Below are 25,832 nucleotides of genomic sequence, written 5' to 3'. Positions count from 1 at the left end.
AAGACCATGGAGATATCACCAAAACAGGTGAATAAAGGGACTCTACTACAGGCACAGGCAAAGTGAACAGCCAGCTTGTAAAAAGGACATGCATTTTTCATCAAAATTTTGTTAGAAACTTCCACCTGATTGTTGTTTCTGCCATAGGTAAAACAATAGAATACTTTATTACTTCCATAAGATTGTCTTTACCTCAATCCTAACCATAAAGAATAAGCAAGTTTATATTAAAATCTTGTCAGATTTTCCAAAGGTCTTGCTCCTTTGTTTACATGCTTTTCTCTAAATTTAGCACACATTAGTGTTGTTACAGCTCTCAGTGCTCTGTTCCCCTTCCAATACTGTTGTATTTCAGGCAGTCATGCAAAGGCTGAAAATACCTCATTGCTTTCACACTAAGGAAGATATTTGCAAGTGGTCACAGAGTTCTAGAGTTGCAGACTTTGCTTTTTAGATGACTTGATCCTCTGAGGATAGCAGGGAGCAGTTGCTCGCTCTTCCTTTGGAAACTTTGATTATGAGAGAAATACCCAACAAAGTGCTAATTCTGAGAACGGGGAAAGCCTGTGCAGCATCACTAATTTTGCTTTCCACTGCTTTCTTTGCTGAGTGTAGCTTCCCTTTCTCTGCTACTTCCATGTTATGACAAATAACTCCTACATTTCAAAACTATGGCTCTCGTTATATGTGACAGTGATCTGCAGTACAATACTGATTTATAGACCATGTAAGCAAAATATAGGAGCTCAAGGTGTGGTAGAAAATGGAAGAACATAAGAACTCAGTGAAAAAAAATATACATGTCTAAATACTTCTTTGTGTACTTGCCTTGAGGCAATTTTTAACTACATTTTTTTCAGCTACTACATTATTTGGTGTAGCAGAAACCACTCAGAGAAATAGGGAGAGCATAACTGAAGAATAATGCAAGTCATTAAAATAGTCATAGTTTTTTACCACTTTGTATACTAATTTTAGAACATTGCAGATATCATTGCTTTCCCAGGTCAGCCATATGCATCAAATATGCTGTAATAAATTTTTGATAACTTCCAATTCTGCTGCTCACATAACTTCCTAGGAGCCATCATAATCTTGTCTTTAAAACATAGCAAAATAATCCAGAACCGAGATGAAAATGTTCTGAGTCTTTGACAAGGAAGTAACAGTTTAACTTCATGTTTGAAAGCTAAATATTTTTAGTGGCTGGTCTGATCTTTTTTTACAGTGTTTGACAAAACTGTAGATTAAACCCTCCCCATTGTCCACAAATGATGTGAACTAACTATGCTTCTATAAACAAGTTCACACAACTCCTGTGATGTGAATTCCAACCTACTCAAGAGGATCCCATGAAACTGTGCCAGGATGCGACTCCACTGTAAATACCATTGTAAATACCATGCCATAAGGAAAAAGGTATCTTATTCTTAATTCCAGAATCCAGCCTGAGAGGTGATCAAAGAACTGAAAAATATCTCCTTATGTTAAGTATAATGGTCTCCTTAATGACCAGGAATGTACACTTTCTTCAAGCTTTGTAAAGAGATTTTGAAAATTGAGTTTTCTAACTCAGGAACTCTGTCCACAGGCAGTGAAATTTCTTTTGAACCAAAAATAGCCATGAAATCTTTCAATGCAATCAGCTCAGTCATCACAACCCATTGTTTAATACAGAAGACACATGAATTTTCTCTTGGCATAGTTTATGCATAAATTAATTCTGAACTAATGAAGTTTATTGGTAAATACTCCAAATTTACTTTCTTGTTCTGCTTTTGATGTTTAAAGTGCTCAAAAGTATGTACTGTAAAGACTGCATGACACATTCTAAGAATTTGTAGCAACAAGGCTACTTTTTTAAAGACTGCTGACATAAAAGTAATGTTTGTTTAGGTACCAGACTAAAATGACAATTTAAATATCCTTTTTTATACAGGAATATAAAAGAATCTCTTATTTTATTACAGTGGAGTATTTTCAGGGGAATCTGTTGTAGGAAATAATGATTTGGCTGTCGTGGACAATAAGGAGGCAAACTCAGATGCTGTAAACCAGACATTCTTCCAATAAACCTGAACTGGTACTTCCAGCTGGCTTTATGGAGACTGATAACATAGATTTTATGACTGCTCTGTAAGGTGAGCTGGGCTCACGTTACAGACAGAAGTGACTATCCTCATGTCCACCACCCCTATCAGCGATGTCGCAGCACCATCTGCAGGCCCAGCAGAGACTGAGGCACGGTACAGGAATACCAGTTACACCCACAGAATAATTATTAGTTCCTCTTTGAACTAATGCATACAAATACTTTAAACTATTTATGTAAACTTTAAAGTAATTATGCATAACCGAAGTACAGCCTGTGGAGTGTTTCATTGCAGTGAAAACTCTTCAGGTTACCGTGTAACCTGAACATTTGCAGGAGTGCCAGAAAAGTGAGTCCTGTCTATATTCATCCTTCAGTCCAGTATGAGTAATATGATCATTTCAGTGCATGCTTATTTTTAATGGAGAATTTAAGACAGTACAAAATCATACTTCCCCTTGTAATGCCAAGTCATAATACGAGAAAAATCTTCCTTCCCAGACTTTCTTTTGAAAATCCTCTCATAAAGTATTTTGGGTTTTAAGAATACTTGTAAGAAGTTCTTGGTTTGAAGTACCTTTTGCATACCAAAATTTTGCCCTTGTATGGCCCATTTTGCTGAAACCTGTCCAAATGAGACAGTGCATCTGCCTGACAGTGGCAAATTATGACAATTTGCTAAATATCTCCTAAATGAATCCTTCTTGACTGTCAGGACTGGGAGTAAATCCCTGGGGGTCCAGCAGAAAGGTGAAGGATTTGTCAGGAAGAGTATTGTTTAGATATTCCCACTTAGGAAAGTAAAGGTGATTTTAAATATTATTTAACCCTGCTCTTTGCATCTTCTCATTATTTTAGAAATGAAACGTGATGATGTGCTTTTGAAACAGTTATGCCAGAGGACCAGACACCTTTGCATCTGGATTTGCAGATGTCTTTGGCCAAGTTAGATAATGAGAGGTAAGTGGATCACTATGCTGGTATTTCTTTGGAATTGCCTAAAAATGAGGATTTAATCTGTGTGGAATTCATGGCATAGTTTCCTCAGTAAGATATAATTCTTTACTTTTTTTTCATTTCAAACCTGAATGAAGATGATTTCTCCCCTCATTTATGGCAGCTTATCTTTAAAGGTTTAGAAAAGAACCACAAACCTAAAAATACAGATGGTGAAACCTGTGCCTGGATCAGGTAGCTCTCAACAGCCCTGGGAGCTCCAGTGGTCAGCACCACCTTCTGTCTCCTTGAAATACAGTGGATCTTTAGATAGTGAAATTATTTACCAAGTACAGCAGCACATGGACTGGAATTCAGATGTACACAGTCACAACTGAAAGTCTCGACTAATCTCCAATCTCTCCTCAGAGCACCCAAAAATCCACTGGAGCCTGTGTTTTCACTGGGGGGATTTCTCAGGGTCTCTGTGTAGTGCCTCTGCTCATGCTCACAGCAGCAACCGTGTGGGAAAGGCTGCCAGCTTCTCCCCAACTCCCCTAAACTCACCTCTGAGTCAGAACAGTCAAACAAGGTTTGATTTCATCTCCTGGAGATCTGAGGAGCATTCATTGCTCATGCCTGATGCATAAGAGTGACATTAAAATATGCGGCAGCACCCACAGGGAGATGAAGGCAGCACCCTGCCCAGGAGAGGGGAGGGATGGTTCAGTGCCTTTCCCAGCCAAGGGGGTTGTGCTGTTCCTGGTCCTGTGTCCTGACATCCTGTGGTGAGTCCATGCACTGAAGAACATGGGACACACACGGTCCCACTGGTGCAGGAGTATTCCCTGTCCCTGCAGTGAAAGAATTGAATTACTGCCGGGGCAGATGAACAGAAACACTCAGAACTTTACATGTGCACGTCCCCCTGTACAGACAAAACTAGGAGCTCGTGTTCTAGCAAATAATGAAACTTTATAAATGTTATTTTTAGCTGAATTAAATTACAGAAGTTCATGATTAAGCAATAGATGAGGCAAGAAAGACTCCAGCATCCTGCAGCTTTTATAGGGCTCCACATAAGGCATTAGAAGACACTAATCCTGCAGACGAGTTGTTTATGAACTATCCATACATAAACATCCATAATTAAATTTATGTTAATTTTTGTTGTAACTGATCTAAGTAACTCCTTATTGTCAGAACTTTTAATTATAAAATATAAATTAGCTAAACATCTCTAATACAAGTAGCTATTCTAATTTATTCCTGTTCCAATAAAAACCTAGCCAAGTACTGAAGTTAATAAAGAAAAGTGATGCAGTTCTGGTTCTTGTGCCCATGATAAATTTAGTTAAGAATCCAGACACAGCAGCAGCAAACAAATATTGAATCTGTTTCCATCCTCTGTCTAAGCTACCTTTTCTTTGTGTTAAAATATAAACTCTCTCCTTGCTGATTCCAGATCTTGAACTGAATTTTTCACACTGCCTTATCTACATGTTAATAACAGTTAATTATAGATAAAGGAAAAAGATAAACGAGATAGCAAAAAAGATAAACGAGATAGCAAATTGCTGTAGCATTATTAGATTATTCTCTGTGCTATGCTCTCAAGTACATAGTTATATATAGTTTATAGTTCACATGGATACTGTGTGATCAGGTCAGTTAACAGGATAAGGGCTGAACTTTTTTCTAGCTCTTTAAAGCTGGAACAGCAATTTGTGTAGTGAATTACTTCTGTTACTCAACTACTTTCACTTTCCACAACCATGTGGCCCAACACTTGCTAGTTACCTGTCTTTATTTCTGCTATTTTGAGTATGCTATTCTGAGTATGTTTTTATGGCCCTGAAATAGAAGTGTAGAGCAATGTAGATATGGGATGATAACCGAGGAAAAGTGTGACCAATAGCTAATTACTCACTGCAATGAGAATAGCTGCACAGTTGGCAGCTGCATAAAGCTGGATCCAGTCATTGTCATTTAGTCAAACACAAGGAGGAAATAACCACGGTCAACACACCATGTGTAATAAAATCAGGCTTGACATGCAACTGAGAACCAAGAAAGGGGAAAGTGTTGTCTTGCAAACCACGTGGAAATTAGCACTCCTGGGTTCTTGGATAGCAAAGGCACTGCCATCAGTATCAGGATGTTCTTTCTGGTAGAGACTGTGGGGCACTGGCAGCTTGCCACAAACTCCTCTCCTTGTCCATCTCCTTGAGAAAAGCTGGTGCCACTGACCCATAGGAGCCCACCTGAGGGGCATTAAAGAAGGTGAATGTGACATGAGAGAAGAGAGGGAGATACCAGGGACTGCAGGTAGAACTACTTTTCCTTCTTCATTCCCCCCTTTGCTGATAACAAATTAAACTAATAGCTGTTTTCTGACAGGACATTTTTGTTAGACTAACAAGAAATTCTTGGCTTCTTGCAGTGTGTCCCCTTTTGTCCCATGACAAGCTTTATTGCACTTCACTCCCATAAAAGCAGAGAGGGAATTGTGCTGTTTATATGTGATTAATTATATGGCAGCCATATTTCTGTATGTACTTTAAGAAAAAAAATTATATAGCAGAATAAAAAAAAATTATAATTTTTTTTATAAAAAATTATATAGAGACAAGCAAATTCTAGGATCGGTGTTGCTGTTCACTTCTCTTTGGAGATTATTTTTAAATCCAACATGCACCTTATGTAAAGAAAAAAAGAACCTAAAATTCTTCTTCAATTTTTCACATATTTGGGGTTTTTTTTAAATTATTAATATTCCAGTGGGGAAGAAAAGGTGCTATTCCTCTTTAAAATTAGCATTTGGATGAGATTACCTCAGTCTAGATGTAATTTGAATCAGAAAAGGACATATCCAAAGATTTTACACTACACTAGCAGATAAATACTTTATACATTTCTTAAATTAATTCCATATGCTCCTTAAATATGTGCAATTGTTATTAATGTACTTCTTCGGTGCTTTATGCAAAGTGCTTGATTCTCTTCACAGTTAATTAAGCCCTTTGCTGTGCAAATTGCTGTAATCATTGTAACAGGCAGTGGTTTTAAGGATCACAGACCATGTCTTTTACTCATAAAAATCTTATTTTAAGTTTTGAAAAACTGTATGTAGATCTTTCCAACAGCACATATCAAGACAATTTTACTTCCTCACTCTCTTGTCTCCAGCACCAACCCATGTCACACCTCAGCAGCACACATTTAGATGACCTCCTATGTGTAAACCAGAAAAGGGCTGCCTGGGTTCTCTGGGAAGCCAAAGGGTGCAGGTAAGAGGGAGCACAAGCAGCTCTCTTCTCCTTGGGTGGTTTCAAGACAGCTTTTTTTCACCCATAACCCAATAACAAACTAGTACAGACAGAAACTGCAACATCTCTGCTTCTCTTTACAACCACCGAGAGCAAGTGTCACTGTGATGCCCAACTTAATCCTCCAAATACTGCGGCACGTGGGATTGAAATTCAACAGAGGTTCAAAAATGAGGGGTGGAACAGTTACAGGTTCATCTCACAGATCCAGGGCTGGCCCTGGGAGCCCCTAGACAGCCTGCAGGAGGTGGGGCTGGGACTTTGCACAGCCTGCTCTTCCCAAGCACAGGTGAGTGTGTGCTGAGCCAAGGGGTGGCAGGACACGGCAGAGCCCTGCTGGAGCTCCTCTCCAGGACACGCTGCCTCCAGCCCAGGTGGGTGCATCTCCTGCTCCTCCCCACTCCCAGCTTAGCCTTCCATGGACATTTCCCCAATCTGCCTAAAAGCTGGTTTAACCAAGCCAAGGCTAAGTAGCAGAGATGCTGTGATGTGTTTTCCGGCTGGCGGTTTGGGGTTAAATCAGCCATATCTCGTGCTTTCCGGCAGCCTTCAAACACACCTAGCATTTCCTCAGAAGATTACTTAGACATTTGCCATTTGTGGGAGCACCTTCAATGGCCTGCACTTCAAAACTCATTGCTTTGAGAATTTGGGAAAATATCAAAGCATTGCTATGATGTGAGGGCTATGCTTTCTTAGTTTTATATTCTTCCAAAATCTGTGATGGGGTAGGGCAGAATTAGAACATTGTGAGGTAAATCTTCACACATGAGATCCCAAATCTGTCTTTTTCTAATAAATAAGGAAAAGATAATATAAACAGGAGTGTTAAGAAACAGTACCATATTAATTTTACTTTTTCTAATGCCTTTCCTGCTTTTCTCTGCTCCTTTTCAGTCATCTTCTTCCTTTTTATTATTTTAATAACACCTAATTATGTGGGGGGAGTTTAGCACATATGAAGTAATGTTAAAATCTGAATGTAGTTGAATGTGTATGCATTTGAATAATCAGTGTATCCCAAGGCAACCTAATATACACAGCATTTTGCTACAAAATTGGTTTTAGAAAAATAATTTTCATAATTACAGTTGTTTTGGTTTAATGGTATGGGTAATTATTGTGGGTAAGTATTTATTTCTAAAGTATTGTTCTTTTTTCTGTGAAAAAATTTAATAGGAGTATTGTATTTTGAGAGCTTCTTGGCATTTTTAAGAAGTTATAATCAAGATAAACTATAACTATTTTTGAAGACATAGGTAATCTTTCTCTTTAGCAGCATGGATATTCTACTAATCTTGTAATAAATCAAATTGAAACAATAAATATTCTATCTGCCTATGAGAAAAGTCTTCTCTGAAGTTTCTGTTCTTTCCACAGTGGACTTAGAATTTCATCTAATGGAATTGCACTGTCAAAACAAACAGAAGTCAAACACTTTGACAAAATAGTTTTAGATTCATCAAGAAACCTGCAGTACAGAAGTACACTTAGAACATTGAAAATGACCTTCTGCTCTTTTATTTTCATGTGACGAAATTCTTGTATTTCAAAGAACAGTAAAGCAGTTAATTGGTACAGAAAAATGCCTCTTGACTTCTGATGTCATAGTGACCATGATCTTTCTTACATTACTTTGTTTTTTGGATCCTGGGTATTTAATATGTTATGATGCCAAAATACACAGTTTCTAAAGAGCTAAAAACCTAAGAAGGAAGATGGTTAGAGCTAAGCTATTACTTGCTGTCTTCTTAATGTTTTACAGGTGTGTGGTACATGTGAGCTGCATTAGACTGCTGACCAGTTTATCACAGAATATCCTTATGCCCTTCTTCTCTCAACCTCCAGCAGCTGGACATTCCTTGGAGAGCTCTCACTGGAGCAGATTTCTTTGAACAGGAGGAGGAATAGGGAGGGACCTTAAACCCCAACCCCCTTCTGCTGCTGGAGGGGCAGGAAAAGAAGTTGAGCTGAGCCCAGGAAAAGATGGGGAGGAGCTACTGGGTTTTGTGTTTCTGTTTCTCACTACCCAAATGTATTTTAAATAGCAATACATTTAAATTCATCATGGACAGCTTTGTTCTGTCCTAGATGGTATGCAGTGAGTGATCTTCCTGTCTTTTACCTTGACCCATGAACTCTTTCATCCTATTTTCTCCTCTTGTCCCCCTGAGGAAAAGTGGGGTGAGCATGTGGGTGAGTGTTTGGATGTTGGCCACAGGTTAGCCACCACACATTATTTACATTTCAATTATACAGTATCAATTTTACTCAGATTAAATTACAGTTGAGCATAAATTAATTTTTTACTTTGCATTCTGTTGCATATTCTAAAATTATTAAATCCAATCTCTTTTTATAGGCTGTCTGTTCATTGCTACAAGTGACAAAGTATTTTTAAACTTATCAAATAGAAAGATGAATGTCCTGCTGCATTTTCTGTTGTGTTAATACACAATTCCTCTGGAAAAGACTTAAAACAGGAAGTCAAGAACCTGTGAGCTTGTCCTCAGATTCTCCATGGGAACAGAGGTAGGATTCCTGATTATTTCAGTCCTCCTAAATCTGTCATTTCTTTGTGAAGCAGCAAGAAACTACTAAAGAATCTACCAAAAAACCCCACATGCTTGTATGACTGGGATGAATCTACAGTTTCAAAGATGATGGTAAGAAGTGTTTAATTTTGCTCTTTGATTGTGAGCTACACATTGCATCTGCTAAACAGTGTCCTGGCACAACAAATCTGAAAAAAAATCCTGATTTACTATACTTTTGCTTCTCCCTTTCAAATACACGTAGAGACCAGACAAGCACTTGAAAACAATTAACTTGCCCTTCTCTTCAGGTGGCATTCTTGGGTGTTAGCAGTTCGTGGTGTGAGGGATAGATGTGATTGTCTTCTTCTCCATAAAAACTGTGGAGCATCTCCAAGGCTTAGATAAACTTCTGTATTGTTTCATTGAATGAAGCCAAAATATGAAACTGGCTATTATGGAAATCACAAAGAACTACCCAAAGCTACAGTATGTGCACAGATCCAGTATTTATACTTTACCTGTCTGCAGTCTGGGAGGATGGGATCATTCAGCTGAAGCCATTTGAAATATGTGGATCTAGATTAGGACGGTTGTTTCAGGCATTCTTTACAGAGATAGTGGCTGGCAAGGGGCACTTCATCTCAGAGTCTGTCTGCATTAATGTTTTATAGAGCCTAGAAAATCACTTTCAGCCATGCATTAAATTTTTGATTTATCATAATAGCCTCTAATGCTATGAATCCATAATCAATCATAATATTTCATTAACTTTGGATGATTCAATTATGTGATAACTTTTTGTAAAGCCTACAGGAAGTCAAAATGTCTTTATATTTCATATCTATTTCAATATTTAAATATAGATCTGAATAATTTCTGTTCTCTCTGATGAAATTACTGCTTTTAACAGTGTATTTATTTAGTTTCATTTATTTCTTACTGTTTCTATCATACTGTATTTTTCTTAGGAAGAAAAGCCTCAAAATTTATTAAAGAAATTTTAATTTTTTTTTTGTCTTTGATAAAAATTTTTGCAATTTATTTTAAAATGAAACAATAGGATTCTTTTAATATTAACAAACTGAAAGGAGTCCTGAAGAATCAGAAGCCTGAAGGTGGGTTTTGTCTTTGTGTCACAGAGGAAAACAATTACAAATTAGCTGCTCTTCTGGCAAAATATCTGCACTTCTTGTGCATCCTGTCACAGCTGCCAACATGAGCTACTGTAGTGGATTCTTCTCTCCCATGGAATGCACCAAGAGAAGTCTTTTGCTGGTTTTCGTCTCTTTTACAGCAATATATCTGATTTCCTATTTTTATACTTCTCATCACCTTGCTGCTCTACCTAAACGTGATGATCTTCACATGGAAAGTGAAAAGAGTTTACTTGGAAAAATATTTACAAATTTCAAACAAATCTCAGGGAAAGAAAACAGAGAACTACCACCTGAAAATGAGCAATCTGGAAACAAAGCCACCCCCACTCCAACACAGTCATCTGCATTCATTATTAATGAAGCAGAGAAGTGTAAAGACAGAACACCTTTCTTGGTGTTGCTGATATCAACAACAGCAGCAGAAGTCCAGCGCAGAAGCGCCATCCGGAAGAGCTGGGGGAGCGAAGCCGCGGTTCCAGGCGCTGACATTGTTCGGCTGTTCATGCTTGGCAGCGAGACCGAGGGGGCCAGTGGGGACGTTCTGCTGAGGGAAAGCCAGCAGTATCACGACATTATCCAACAGGGCTTCCTGGACACTTACAACAACTTAACTCTTAAAACTCTGATGGGCATGAGCTGGGTGGCGTCCTACTGCAGTGGCGCGAGGTTTGCTATGAAGACAGACACTGATGTTTTTGTCAACACGATGTACCTGATTGAAAAGCTCCTCAGGCCTCTCCCGCCTCCCACACAGAATTATTTCACTGGCCATTTAATGACAGGGCACAGCCCTATTCGGAATAAAGCCAGTAAGTGGTACATATCAGAAGAAGAATTCCCAGATAACAGATACCACCCTTTCTGTTCAGGAACTGGCTATGTCTTTTCTGGAGACCTGGCTGCAAAAATTGTAGATGCTTCTAAAATGATTAAATTTATACATTTGGAAGATGTTTACGTAGGGTTTTGTCTTAATGCAAAGGGTGTAGAAATAGTACCACCTCCTTATGCAGTGTTTAACATACACAAGGTCCCATTTTCTCCTTGTGCGTACAGTAAATTAATTACATCTCATCACATTGAGCCACATGAGCACATACTTTATTGGGAAGCACTGCAAGAGAACAAAGACAAATGTTAGAAGACAAAGGTCCATCCTGGAGCAGCCTAGGAACTTTCTTAGGCAATGGGCAAAGCAGCAGATGTTTTCTTAGTAGGAAAAGAATATCTGTGTAATGATAACTTTTGAGGTCCATGGACATCCTGAATCAGGTGCCTAGGTTTTGTATTAGGTTGAATTCAAAGGATTTTTCCTCCATAAAGAAGCCTTTCTCTGTTGAGTGAATACTGATTTACCTTATTTAGTTTTGGATGAAGCATAAATTAATTTTTAAAGCCAGCAAGAGACCATATCAACCCTACTGAAGAAAAAGCAAAGACGATGCAATGAAACCTGTTCTTTCATTAAAAACTAATAAGTTCATGTGTTAATTTTATACTGCTTTGATGTAATTTGTCTATGTACCATTAAACGTACTCATGTGGCATTCCAGTGTGACTGAAGAAGAAAGCATACAAGATATCCTGTGCTGAGGAATTAGTGCCAGAAATGTGGGCAGAAACTGCTTCTTCAGAAAATCTAACATTAGCATTTCCCAGATCTCAGCGCCCACAGTGGCTACTACTCTCTGTGATCGTATATACAAAGAAAACCTCACACACAAGATAACACGTATTTGTTATCATGGAGATGTAATAAAAAGAGGAAAATTAAATGCTGATGGACTAGCCTGTTAGTGATATAATAAATTATATTTTAGGGCATTCAGTTGTGTACAAAATATTCTCATAGTTAAGTAAAAAATAAGATGATGCTTACTAACCTCAGAAGATAAAAGTTTCAGTCCAAATTCCTATCCGATGCACGTGGGAATCAAAATGTCAATCACATGAACACCAAACACTTCAGTGAGAAAGTGAGTATACATTATATGCATCCCCAATGTCATTTATAAATGTACATTATGGTGTTTCATGAAGAAACCCCTGAATCCTGCAGTGCAATCTTTCTGTGTTCTGTTTGCAGCTCCATTCCACCCAGGACTGACAGGCAGTGGGAACCTGGGTGCAGCCACTGAACACAATGCATGTCTCCCTAACGGGATATTGGTCTTAAACTTTTGATTAAGGAATATTATTACTCGTCTAATATCTACACAGGACAATTTTTCTATGTCAAATGGGTAGCTATTCATCTGGACTTTGAAGACCTTTTTGCATTTATCTCGGGAAAGATACAGCTAGCAAGGACAACACTCCCTCAGGGCTTTACTGGCCCTGAGGTCTCCCAATATTTTCTAAAATTTTAAAAGTTTTACAGGAAGTTGTGTTTAAAAAATTAGTCTTTTTGGACATAATATGTTGATTACTTGACAGAAGCCATGACATCTTGTGATGCCTAGAGAGGCTGAACCTGGAACAGAGACTAGACAGAGCTAAAGGAATCAAGTAGGAATTTATTAAAAGGCCTCAATGGATATACCTTGGGCAGCACAAGAGCCTGCAGACAGAGCTAAAGGAATAAAGTAGGAATTTATTAAAAGGCCTCAATGGATACACCTTGGGCAGCAAAGAGCCTGCCCAAGGGCTACACCCAAGATGGACCCAAAATGGTCACAAAAATGGATGACTGGTCACAAGGTCTCTTGCTTTTATAAGTTTTGGTTCATTAGCATATTGGGGTTAATTGTCCAATTACAGCTTCAGGTTATAAAGTTCCTTCCTCCTTGTTCCTCTCTTCAGTTCTCCATTGTTTATACCTTTTGGGCCTGAAAATTGTAATGGTTGTCCTTGGTTTCAAGCTGGAAAGGGATTGTTTTGTCTACCTACCTTGTGAAGAGAACTTACTAACACTTAATATGAAGCTCAAGAGCTACATCCTAGGTAGCACAGAATCTGAAAAACATGAAAACTGAAACTTAAGGCATCACTTGTGTAGCTGACAACTTTAGCTTACATTAAACAATGCAATGAACTCAACTCTGAAATCTATTCCCTTTACTGGGTGGGGAGCATCATGTCATGTATGGTTGTGCAGTAACAACCCATGAAGGTGAGCAAAACCAAACAAACTCAACCCCCACACTCTTATTACCTGGATGGCAATAAAGTTCTCCTGGTTATTCAGTAATTACTGAAGATGGGGCCCAGCAGAAAAGGACTTTGGGGTGCTGGCTGAGAGCAGCTGACCAAGAGCCAGCTGTGCCAAGGTGGCCAAGGGCATCCTGGCTTTTATCAGGGATAGCGTGGCCAGCAGGACCAGGGAAGGGATTGGCCCTCTGTACCCAGCACTGGGGAGGCCACGCCTCAAATCCTATGTCCAGATCTGAGCCCCACAGTCCAAGGAAGACTTTGAGATGCTCCAGTGAGAAGGACAGAGAAGGACAACCCAGCTGGTGAAGGGCCTGGAGCACATGTGTGATGAGGAGCCTGGAGGAAAGGAGGCTCAGGCGAGACTGTATCATGTTCTACAACTGCCTGAAAGGAGGTTATAGAAAGGTGCTTGGTTTCTTCTGCCAGGCAATCAGAGACAGGATGAGAGGAAATGGCCTCAGGCTGCACCAGGGAAGGTTTAGGCTGGCCATCAGAAATAATTTCTTCATGGAAAGAGCTGTCAAGCATTTGAACAGGCTGCCCAGGGAAAGTCATGGAGTCACCATTACTGGAGGTATCCCAAGAAATGACAGGATGTGGCATGTGGCATTCAGTGCAGTGGTTTAGTTGGCATGGAGGTACTTGGTGAAAGGCTGGACTAAATGATCTTGGAGGCATTTTCCAACTCTAATGATCCCATGATTGTGTAAGATAAGGTAATAGAGGCTTCATCACAGCCTGAACCTGAGAGCACAAGCAGCAAAATCATTAACATTCATTAACAGAGACTTGCCAGCTGTACAAATAAAAGGCTGTAAAGACACTAATTCCTCGCTTTTGTTTGGAGTCTGTAGAGTCTGCCCCATAATGTACAGTTATGGAAGCAGTGAGAGTTTATAACTCCTGGCAGGAAAAAATACCAAACCCCAAGCTATTAAAAGCTATATAGACTTGCCAGCAAAATGAACCAGTTCATTAGCCAGCCCATTCTGGTGAAAGGATACAAGAAATAGGAGAAGTGATCTAGAGAAGTTTTCCTATGATCAGTAATTGGTGTTGTGGGTATTAGTGATTAGTCAAATCATAAATGTTGTACCTGCATGCTTTAAAGGTACTAGAGCCCTGTGCTTCTGCATTCCCATTCAGGATGCCCCAGTTTGTCTGAGATACCTCGTGCACATGAAGTAGTACTTACTCTTTCATTTCCATACTTTGCCTCCCAGCCTCTCTGCTGGTTGGAATGGGCCAGTTCCAAATCATAACAGCAAAACAGTTTAAATTTTAGATTTTGTAGAAAATTTAGTTCACAGGAATTTTAATTTAATTTTTTTTTTTTTTTTTTTACTCAATGAAGTAGAAATATTTGCCTTTTTAAGCTTTTTAGGAGTTTATATTTGTGTTGAATTACCATTACTGACATCCTTGCATGGGCAGTGGAGGTAATAATTAAGTATATAACAATATTATCATTAATATTTTCAATTAACTTTAGAAAATGAAAAGAAACAAAATCTGGGTCATCTCTCATAATTTAATATGAATTATTAACTCTTTTCCTGTATCACTGCATTGCATATTCTGTACCAAGCACACGGAACAGTGGCTGAAATTTTGAAGCGCTGCTCTTTAGACATTTATTCATTGTACATCTGTTTCAAGGTGGGTAGGGTTGCTTCTAATGGAATATCAAGAATATGCAACCATATTTTATGCATATTGCATAGTTTTATAACTAGTTAGTTTTTTATATAGCACTTAGTTTTTTATATAGCACTGCCTTGAAGAAGTATTTTTATAACCTTGATGTACAAATTGATGTACCTGCATAGAGCTGCTTCATGTTATTAATTCATTTCCAGATTTTAGTGGCTGGTTTCTGTTGGATATCAAGCAGAATTCAATGCTGCAAAATCTCATGTCACTGTTCCAAAATTACAGAATGATTGCTTTCAGCCTTAACTCTCTAGAAGCTAGAGAATTGTGTGTTACCTCTGCTGCATTTGATGTCGTTTCAGTTTTCCTCCACTGCCGAAGCATAACATTTATTTGTTCTTTAGCTTTTTTTGGTGCATGGCTAAATAAAGCAGTGTAATATTCAGTGACACGCACTTGTGTACTTGGAAGTTGTTAAAGTGTAGTTGTGGTATAAAGTTGTTTGTGAGAGAGAAAAATTCTATGCTGGGAAACAACTGCTCTTTTAATTTCTGAGACAAAATGTCACAACTTCAATAATTTATTCCACTGCAGGTTTTAAAAAGTCAAGGACTTTATGCTTTTTACTTTATATGTGAATTCACATGTGTTGTGGAATTGGAGTGAAACAGTTAAGGAAACACACTGCATGCCATTGAAAGAGTTCTTGTGACGTTTTTATTGCAGACTAGGTAACACATTTTCATATTTAGGTCTGGCTTTGCTGGAGATTCCCTTGAGAATGAAGCAATTATTATCAGCTAGCACTTCCCTCTCTGGGTCTGTGACTCTGGGTACCAAACTGCTTGGGCTGTGCTAAGGCAGTGCTGGGGAAGAGGGCCATCTTTGGGTTGTTGATAGAAGTGAGCCAGGAGGAAAAATACATACAGGTAGCACAGATAGAAATAATCTTTTTTTCACAGCTCCACATTTCTCTCTCTACTGAGTGAACTGTTGCCTGTTCAAACCCCTCTGTTCAAACAGTCATTTGACCCTGATCATTGCAGAACTTCATCATCCCTTCTCCAGCACTGAGCCTTGAGACTCCTGTTCCTCAGTCTGGTCTCCAGTCCAGTTAGGCTTGTGTTACATTTCTGACAATCATGATGAGAAGGAAGTGTGTGAACATAAGATTGCCTGTAGGATGACCATTAAAGAATCACCTCCCTGGCCACTGAGGGACTGTGCATACTGTCTCATTCAGGGTTAATGTTGTGGTGCTTAGGCTGGTCTTGGAAGATCGAAATCCCACTAGAATGCAGTCTGTCTGTGAAGATATTCCAGAGGAAGCAAACCTGTTCTGCTTTCAACATGAAAGACAGCATTATTCTGAATGGCTGAACTTTGTGGTACATTATTCATGGGTTATTAGAACTTCTGCTTCATCAGAAGCTGTTGTTAGTTTTTACTACCTTGTTTGCCTTCCAGCAGATTTTGAAGAGAACTAAGTGTTTGGTTCATAAAGATTGCCTTGCATTCATTTTAGGGATTCCAAGTGTCTCCAGCTGTCTTTGTATTTGCTTTAGCAAATCTTCTGGGGCTAATGAGCAATTAGAAATTCATTAAGCTTGGAGAAATACCAGGTCACATTAGATGCCACTATTCCAATCTAGCTGAGCAGCAATTCTGCTGAGTTAAGTGGGCAAATGGACACACCTGACTGCTTGTTTCTGCTGTTTTATGGGCTGTTAAATGTGAGGACTCAAGCCCTCGCTATGGATCCTTTTGGCAGAGAGTCCTTAAATCAGTGGTGTGTGCTCTACACGCAGGAATTCCTGTGAACTGTGACTCAGGCTAAAAGCAGAGTATCCAGCTAGCTTGCTGGAGGATAGCCATGGTTCTGGAAGCCTCTCTGCCTCCTTGAGACTCCATTAGAGAAGCCTTCAGTATGCAACAACAGATCTTTCTAATATTTTGGAATTAACATTTTTAAGAAACTTGTATTTTTTAAAAAAATATTCAACTGGAATAGAGTCTTCTCCCTGAAGGTATTAAAAATAGAAAAGTTATTCACACTGCACATGCAAACTCTTCTGGGTAACTTCTATGACAGGTCTTGGACAAGATCTTGTACCATACAGTGTTTCTTTTTCTTTCTGAAAAAATGTAGACTTCGGTCTGTGCAGCTGTTTCAATTGTTTCTATGCTTCCCACAGTGCCCATTTGAAATACTTTATCTGTGAATAAACTAGTGAATGTCTCAAGTGTGGAAAAGCACTGAACAATAATGGACTCTAAGCAGAACCACTGAATTGTTAAACCTTGGAATCATTAAGAGGAAGGCAGGAAGTAAAAGCACATTTGCTGTCATTCCTAATATGAACGTGACTTGATTTCAATATCCTTACAATGCTGATAAACGCACTCACACCCAGGAGCTGCTTACTGGGCAACTTGGTTGTGGTTTCTGTTTCAGAAATAGAATGTACTTCTAGCAATTAATATAGAAGAGAATATAAACAGTTTTGACTATTTCTTTTTTTTTTTTTTTACAAATAGGATATCAAGGGAGTTCAGAGAATAATAATTTTTTTCCATATTAGACTATGCAAAATTACTTGGTTCTATGTGGACACTTGCAACAGAAGGGGGTTTAAAACCTCAAGTATGTTCTTCCCCATTTGTGACAATAATCTTGGAAGATCATGGGCAGACATGCTTAATTCTGTAGAAAGCTTGATCAATTGTAGTTGCTTCTCATACAAGCAGATGTTTTCTTGTGTACATCATGCCAAGGCAGAGGTTTTAGATCCATAATGCTTTTTCACACTATGAGGAATTACATTAATTTTGTGGAATGGATTATAAATGTCTTTAATCTTTAATGAGATAGATAATTTCATGTAAAAACGTGTCACTTTTGGGTAATCTGGATGACTAGGCATGAAATGCTCGGGACAAACTGTAGTTCTGGCATAGTCATGAAAATGTCAAGGGCTTGTTGTAGGAATCATTCCCTGGAGGGATGCTCCCACTTCTGCGTTATAATCTACTCAGGTTTCTATAGAAAAACCCACCAAGGTTCAAAGGGCTGTGTTTCACCTGAGCTACCACTGTATGCAGCTTCACACAGTAACATCCCCATTTTCTGCCAGTGTTGGGAGAGCTGCCTGTGTGAGATGAGAGGGACTTTGCTGCAGCTGGGCTCTTTTGTCATTGAGGTGTCTCAATGTCAACCTCTGCAGTGTGACCAGGCTGTGTCATTCAACCTGGTCTGTGTAAACCCAAGGAACAAAAACACAGGTCCTGGAGGCTAAAATGGGACTGAAACTAATCTGTGCTAATAAAAATGGGTGACAGGCTGAGACTGAAAATTATTTCAAAGACTGAATTCTTGACACACAAAGCCTTGTTGGCAGCTTTAGGTATTAACATATTTGCTACTACAAATCAGGCATCTCTCTATGGGCATCAGATAATCTGACATTGGTCAGAAGCTCAGTCACTGACATGCTGCCACCTAAATATGCTTAGGAGCATCTAAGCAAAACATGGTGGCATCTGACATTTGTTCATGTGGGTTAAATAGCAACAGGTGTCATCATTCTGTTAGGCTGACAAAGTTCAACTTCCATACTGAACAGGCCACAGACCTGACAATCCCTGAAATCAGAGTTTCTAGGCACCACATTTCTGCATTTGGTCACTTACCCACCGTCATTTTGTTTCCAAAATCTGAATAAAATATACCACTCAGTTTGCAAAATGGTTAGTGGAAACAACATGTGTATAAAACTGTCTCTGAATTTTGGGGTGAGTTACATATCAAAGTTGTGTCTCCTCCCTGGTGTCCTGTCCCACTGTATTGCAGAAGCTGTCCTTTCGGCTGGGTCCAGCATTTGGAACATAAGTCAATGGATCAGGTCGGATCAAGTATCTGCAAAAAGAAATCACAGCTGTTACTAAAACAACGTGCTGCAAAGCCAGGGTAAGTGCACACAGCTGTAATGTTGAAAAAACCTGAGCAAGACTTAGACTTTGAAGGAGCTTGGTTTAGTTCCTGTGGTAGCTTTGGTTAGATTTTTTCAATTTAAAATTCAGAGTAAGAGGAGAATGACAAGATAATAATATTACAAATATATGTATTATATATTTATATGTGTATTTTATGTATATACATATGTAGTATAATTAGATGTTTCTTTAAATATAAGTCTCATTTTTTGGGTTTTTTTGCAGGTCTGGTGACTATTTTTTTATGTGTGTGCTTTAACTTACACTATATCATTCAGCTCTAATCTTGTATCTGGAGAAGGGTTGATCAGGATGTAGGAAAGGGTGTTCTGATGATCATTCATTTCATCTAGAGGACAGGGAAAAAAATATCAAATCAATTACATTTAAAAATGAATAGTGAGAAACATTACTGACACATTAATTTGATGAAAGTTCTTAGAGCATAGAGCTGCAAAAAAGTGTCTGGTGTCAGACTGATTTCAAGTAAGTTTAGCAATTTCTTTTCAACTGTACTCATACTGAAACTACCTGACATTATCAGGTTATCTTTTGAGTTATCAGCTGTAAAACCATCCTGTTTTCTAATGTTTTAAAAATCTTCCGGTTTTTTTCAGTCATAGCAATTTGAATGTAACCCAATTTCAGTGTGATTTATATCTGTCCTGCAGCTTAGGTAAGTTTCTGGTGAGCAGGGACTCCTGTGCTTGGCTGGCATCAAGTTCAAGTGATGACCAAGGTTAAATGCAGGTGTATGGCATTCTCATCCATTTCCAGATTTGGTCAACATAAACCGTTTTTTCCCTTTTTCTATTTATCTAGGAAGCACTTCCCTTTTATCACCTGTGCCAAGGGCTTGAAATGTGAAGGCTGTATAAATGGAAACTGGTATGTCTCTTGCATTTTTAAGTGTTCTCCTAATGACGGGTTGGAATGAAGGCTGATAATTTTTATTTTTAAGGTTTAAGCTACACTTTGGTAGCTGCCATTGCAATATCTTTTGTAGCATTTTCTCTTGGCACACTCCTTGGGCGGCTGCAGTGAGACTGGTTTTAATCTTATCAGATTAAAGAGAAGAGGCAGAAGGAGAGGCAGTGCTTCTGTGTTAAATCCTCTCCAGCTTTTTAGGAAAATGTGTAACTCAGAAACCGATAAATGTAATCAGGTAAAGCATTTAACTATCAAAACTTTGCTGCTTTGTGGATGGTAACTAATAGTCCTAAATTTGAGTAATGAAGTGAGTATTTACTTTTGGCTTTTAACTAGGATTTGAAAAGAAAAGCAGGAATGCAACCAAGTTTTCTTGTTATTAATATAAATATGACTTAAATTTACAAAAGATTTTTTTTCTGTTTGATCAAATGTTATTGTGGCCTGTGAAACCCCTGGAAAATATTTAGCCCTGAATCTTTGTGCAGAGAGTTGAATAGAAACATCTAAGAAAGAAGGCATAGAAATTATTCAGATGGGGTGTGGAACAAAGAGCCTGTATTTACATATCTAGAAATTCCTGGTGTTTCTAGAAAATTAGAACCCATGGTCCTGGGGTTTCCACCCAACACGCTACAGGGCCAAGGACACAGAAAAGCAACCCAGGCAGCTGTGGTGCACGTGTTAAAAAGTGTTGCAGAGCTCTTGTCCATAGCTTAAAAAACCCCCAAACAATCCTACAAACTAAAAAGCAACCTGACATCAGCCTTGCTGGAGAATGATTTGATGGATAAAAATGGCATCCAAAGACCTAGTGAAACATGCTTTCTAAAAATGACTTTCATATGATAATTTGGCATTATTTTTGAAAATTGTGGGGAAAAGGCAATATCCCTCACATATGAACAACTCCCTGCCTTGACATATGAGTGCACTTCACAACAGCCCTGTCTTAATCTTTATTTCGAGAGCTTTGTGGAAATATGGTGCAGCTGTTCAATGACTGGGGAATGTTTATAAATTCAGCATACACATATCATCTACTAAATATATATGTGACTGACATGCTACCTTACGAGCCTTCCATCTCAGCATAGGAAGGGGTGATAATATAATGCATTAAAAATACTCCAAGTTACTCTAGATAAATGAAAAAATAAACCAAACAACCCAAACCTAAACTAACAAAACAAAAAGTACTATCATAAACTTAGTACTTTGGTTTTGGCTCCATCATTTCTTACAAATAAGTTCACCTTGCACCATGCTAATGTTGCTATTAAAGTACTGTGTAGTGGTACCGTATCCTGCTGGAGAAAGGCCCAGGTGCTTCATTCTGTTCTTCACGAGTTCAGCGAGCTCCTGCCTTTCTGACCTCCTGTAGAGGTTCATTCTCTGCTGGTTGATCTTCTCAGCAGTTTTAGCAGAGTGCCTGGGGGCCCTCCTGCTCAGGCGCCGTGCCCACTGCATGCTCTTCCTCCGCAGCAGCGGGTGGTCGGACTGGTCGCTGGATGTTGAGTTCCGGTGATTCCCGCGGCAGCTGAACTGCTCTTTGGTGTCTTTGGTGTCCTCCCATTCCTCCACGCTGATGGAGATTTGAGACTTGAAAGGGAAACGACAAGAGAGATGAAGGGCTGTATTAGATGGAAGCAGATGAAGATGTTCTCTTTCCGACAGTGCAGTTGGACATGGGGTTTGGCTGCAATGGAGCTGAGGGGATTCAGCTCTTTGTACTTAGCAAGTGTTCCTGAACTGGGCACCCTTTACTAGGCTTTGACTTCTCATGTAAAAAGCTCATTTGTAATATAAATGCTTTATCAACTCCACAAGCAGATAAGTGTTACTTTATGCCCAATTGCACTGGGATTCTGAGAAGAGCAAATTCAGCCTTCTGATATTGCCCTTCCTGAATCTAGGAATTAGTTCTGAGTAACTTTCTTCCCAGTCTGCATATTTTCAGAAATCTAAGTTGTGTAACTGCTTTTTACATGTGTATTGTGGATTCATCAAGTAATGGTTCAACTTTAGCTGCACTGTTTTCAGTGCTCTCTTAAGACCACAGGTAGAACATGCCTGTTAACTGTGGTTCAAATTTCCAGGTCTTCCTGACCTTCCAGCACACATGAAATTAGGATGCAGTAACCTTCAGTGTGATTCAGGGCACCTCTTGAAAGCAGTAATTGATTCCTACCATAAAGAATAGTGATATTACTCATGTAGAGACAAATCCCCCCCATAATTAAGAGCCAAAATGTTGTTGCTCTGTTCCTGTGTTTTCCTTATGGAAACAGGTGTATGGACTGTGCATTTCTAACATACAAAAATTCCTAGGGAACATAAGAGGAAATATTTCAAAAGATAACTTTTGTTAAGATAAATTTTTTCAATGTGTACTTTGGATTTAATGAGTAGATTAATTTCTAGTTTCAAAACCCCTTCCTTAGCAATCCTGAGTTCCTCTTGTGCTATTTGAATGTTTTTTATTGACACTGGAATAGCAAAGTCCTTGCTGGTGTCTGTACAAGCACATTACCAAGTTACTGGTCACCGATTTCAATATGGTGAGTGTTTAAAATAAATACATGAAGTATAAAAAAAATATGATGTAAATGAACAGGCAGAGCTTATGTGAAACCTTTCAAACAGAATATGCTGGTAGTGATCAGCAAATAAAGCAAATTTAACAGAGGAGCTACTGAATGTCCTTTTCCCACTAACATGAAATCTGAAAGCAAGATTCTGTTGACCTGATCAGTAGAATACAGCCTTTCTGTAAGAGACTCACCACAGAATCTGTGAGGTTTCTGGGGTCCATAAAACAGTATTTGATATGAGTAAGCTGGATACACTGTGAAAGATACTTGTATTTTTCACTTTTAAATAAACTAGCTTTTATCTGTGTAAAAGAAAAAAGCAACAAACAAGCCCAATCAAACCCCATAATTAAAAAGAACACGACAGATGTTTGTCTTGTAGCACTTCAAGTAAAACCATATTTTTAATATTCTAGACTAGGATCTTGCAATAAGCCTCAAGTAAAGACCAGCTAATTTATTGAGGCTCTTTAGCTTAGTCTGCAATAGAAAAGGGATTTATTTTTCTTTTTTTGTGAACAACCTGATTTTTTGAAGTTTTATAATTTACTCCGCTGAGGTTCAGGAAGAAGAGAGAACCTGAGTCCCTTTGAACAGGAATGCAGTTTGATTTTGGTGCTTCTTAGACTGTCATTTTGGGTTTGTGGGTATTTTACAGCAAGGACTAAGGCAGGCAAAGTACATTCCATAGGAAAAGGTGCTGCTTGTGGGTAGGAAGGAGCTATTTGGTAGGAACAAATTGGATACTGAGTGTAGAGGATGGTCTTGTTTTGCCTTTCTTCCTGCCTGCATTGGCAGTTTTCCTTGCCAAGCTCTTGACAAAACAAATAGCCAGGCTTGCTGGCAGCAGTAGTGTAAAGGCAGAGACCAATCATCATCACTACAGGAGGGTAAATCGCTTCTTGAGCCAGAGATTAAATGGGAGAGGCCAAGTGAAAGAACAAGTATTTTGGTTCTGTTAATCTGTAAATCCTTAGCTTGAAGTTTTGAAACACTGGCATAGGTGAGCTGAAAGCACAAAGGAAGGTGATAAAGCTAAATATTTACTTCAGCAATGATGAAGTTTTTATCCTGCCTGTTGAGAAAGCTGTGCAGAATGGCCCTTTGCTGTAAGTAAGAGGAAGAAATTCAGCTTTAAAGACAAAGCAAAATCAAAGCCCAAATTGCCTTTCAAAATAACATGAAAATGTACCTGCCAGTGGCAGCTATTAAACACACAGAAGCTAAAATTCCAGTGCAAAATACTTCTGTGTGTCCCCCTCTGTTTTAACCAGTCTTGAACTTAATTAAAAAATATTTGTAAACTATCATTACTTTGAGGCTTGATTGTTTTCATTGAATTTCATTTTCTTGTTTCATAGTAGGTAAATGCATGAGAAGCATAACAGATGACGTGGTGTCACTCCTGTGCCTTTAACAGGAGTGACACACTTGCCTTTAAACCCTTGGTTTTGTTTGCTGTTCGTTTTTTAAAGGCAGGTTCCTGTCTCACATATCCCACTGTGTGCCCTGAAGGGTGTGATTGCTCACTTGTGCTGCCAGACAGCTGTGACCTACTCAGGCATGATGCTCTAATAGAATGTTTCATGCCCTAAAATCTAAACATTAGGCTGGTCAACACATGGCAGGAATGGGAATGTAGTCACAGACACACCAGTGTACATATTTGACATGATGTTAATTGACCTATCTGTGCTGATTACACCAAACACTGATTAACTTCAGATTTTTGCTCCTTTACCTTGCTGCTCCCTAGGAGCTGCGTGGAAGACGTGAAATAGTTTGAAGGTGTAGTTCCAGCTGTTCCATTCTGAAGCAGTGCCTTATTTTTTACCTTACGGCAAGTTCTGTAGTAAATTTTACTGCTCTGAAACAATGCTACTTGCATCCAGGGCTCTAGAAATGCTTTTCTGCTCCAAAAGCTGTCTAAACCCTTCTTAAGTACAGCCATATTTTCCTTTTGTGATAAACTTGGGAATTTTGCTCCACTAGCATTTAATGTCTGTAAACTTAAGGCTTTCACCACATGACCTTTTCACTTTAAAGATGATTTTTTACCTTCAGAATTCAACAGGAGCAGGCACAAAAGGAACCAGAATTCCACAGGGCATCTTTGAAATTCCCAGTCTGTCAGCTTTCAGATTTTAAAGCTGTTTGTGTCCAGAACAGTGTTGCTTTAAGATCCATTTACTCAAGGATGATCCATTGCACAGTTCCATTTGCTCTGAGGATTTTACTCCCACAATTGACCCTAATGTACAGTTTCTGGCTGGGATTGAGTTACATTTCTTCACAGCAGTTTGCATGGGACTGTGTTTTGGATTTGTGATGATAATGTGTTAATAATGGGGATGGTTTTGTTAGTGCTGAGTGGGGCTTACACCGAGCCAAAGCATTTTCTGCTTCTCACTCATCCCAGCAGCAAGTGGTCTGGGAGAGCACAAGGAGGTAGGAGGGGACACAGCCAGGACACCTGATCCCAAATGATCCCTTATCCAGGGTGCTTTGTTCTGCAGGAACAGCTGCAGAAAGATGAAGGAATGGTATGCTTGATGGAGCTCTGCTTTCCTGGAGATGGCCAAACACCCCCTGCCCATCAGAAGTGTGAACAAACTCTTTGTTTTGATTTCACACACAGCTTTCATGTAAGTTATCGAACTGCCTTTACCTGAGCCTAAGAGAGTTCTCCCTTTCAGCCTCTCAGTATTCTCCCCATCCCACCTTGGGGAGAACAAGCAAGCCAGCAGCTGTGTGACTATGTGAGGCTTGCTTCAACCAGGACACCCAGAAACAGGCAGGCAATAAGCAAATACTTACTTGTGAAGCCATTTCTCGTGACTGACAAAGGAAGGGGAAAAGGAAAACAAAAGACAATTTAAACAGAAGTGAATCTAAAGAAACAAATATGGACTATTAAACAGGAGCCACAGAAAAGCAGCCATACAGGTAATGAAAAAAGATTTCGTATCTCTTTTTTATACTTTTGAGTGTAGTGGAAATGGTTTGGGTCATAGGTGTGATAGTCATTGAGAGGCAGGCTAGATTCACTTCTTATTTAGTTACTCAGTCACTAAAAACTTGCTTTATTTTTAAAGAAGTTATGAGTATCTGTCAGTGAAGTGAAAACTTCTCATTTGCATAGTGAAAAAGGGAGTGCCAAAGGATAAACTGTACCTATTAAATATTATTTAACTGTACATATTAAATATATTGGCATATTTTGTCCACATGACTCAAGTTATCCATGTTATTACCTGACAGCATCCAGGTATGTGCAGTACAAATTTGGCTTCTTATGTCTGTTTAAACTCAAATTGATCATCATGTTGAATCTTCTCTGAGTTATAAACCTTCAAATTTATGGCTATAAGTTCATAGTTCCTGAGTAAAAAGAGTGAACTACTTTTCTCTTATTTCCATTTTAAAGATCTTACCCAATGACATTCTTCTGGCTTAAT

The 25,832-nt window shown here is 38.8% G+C and overlaps 2 protein-coding genes across 3 annotated transcripts in view; one reads left to right on the top strand and one right to left on the bottom strand.

Annotated features, from left to right (window-relative positions):
• Positions 1 to 2,203: 2,203 nt before the first annotated feature.
• On the top strand, positions 2,204 to 11,192 carry LOC121344583 (beta-1,3-galactosyltransferase 2-like). Its single transcript, XM_041420703.1, has 2 exons — positions 2,204 to 2,246; positions 10,318 to 11,192. Exons 1-2 carry the CDS (start codon positions 2,204 to 2,206, stop codon positions 11,190 to 11,192), a joined length of 918 nt encoding a protein of 305 aa, XP_041276637.1.
• A 4,359-nt stretch (positions 11,193 to 15,551) lies between these two features.
• KCNT2 (potassium sodium-activated channel subfamily T member 2) overlaps positions 15,552 to 25,832 on the bottom strand; it is a 115,401-nt gene continuing 105,120 nt past the window's right edge. For both annotated transcript variants that reach the window (XM_041420768.1, XM_041420769.1), the window contains 3 exons: positions 21,082 to 21,382; positions 19,115 to 19,199; positions 15,552 to 18,773 (listed from right to left, as the gene is read on the bottom strand). In XM_041420768.1, coding sequence (XP_041276702.1) covers positions 18,662 to 18,773; positions 19,115 to 19,199; positions 21,082 to 21,382 — 498 coding nt within the window. In that variant the 3' untranslated portion in view covers positions 15,552 to 18,661. The remainder of the gene's footprint in view (positions 18,774 to 19,114; positions 19,200 to 21,081; positions 21,383 to 25,832) is intronic.

The sequence above is a fragment of the Onychostruthus taczanowskii genome, unplaced genomic scaffold (assembly GCF_017590055.1).
Source record: "Onychostruthus taczanowskii isolate IOZ18803 unplaced genomic scaffold, ASM1759005v1 scaffold65, whole genome shotgun sequence".
In the NCBI taxonomy this organism is placed as follows: domain Eukaryota; kingdom Metazoa; phylum Chordata; class Aves; order Passeriformes; family Passeridae; genus Onychostruthus; species Onychostruthus taczanowskii.
The sequence above is the reverse complement of the archived record's forward strand: the minus strand, read 5'-3'. Positions and strand labels throughout refer to the sequence as shown.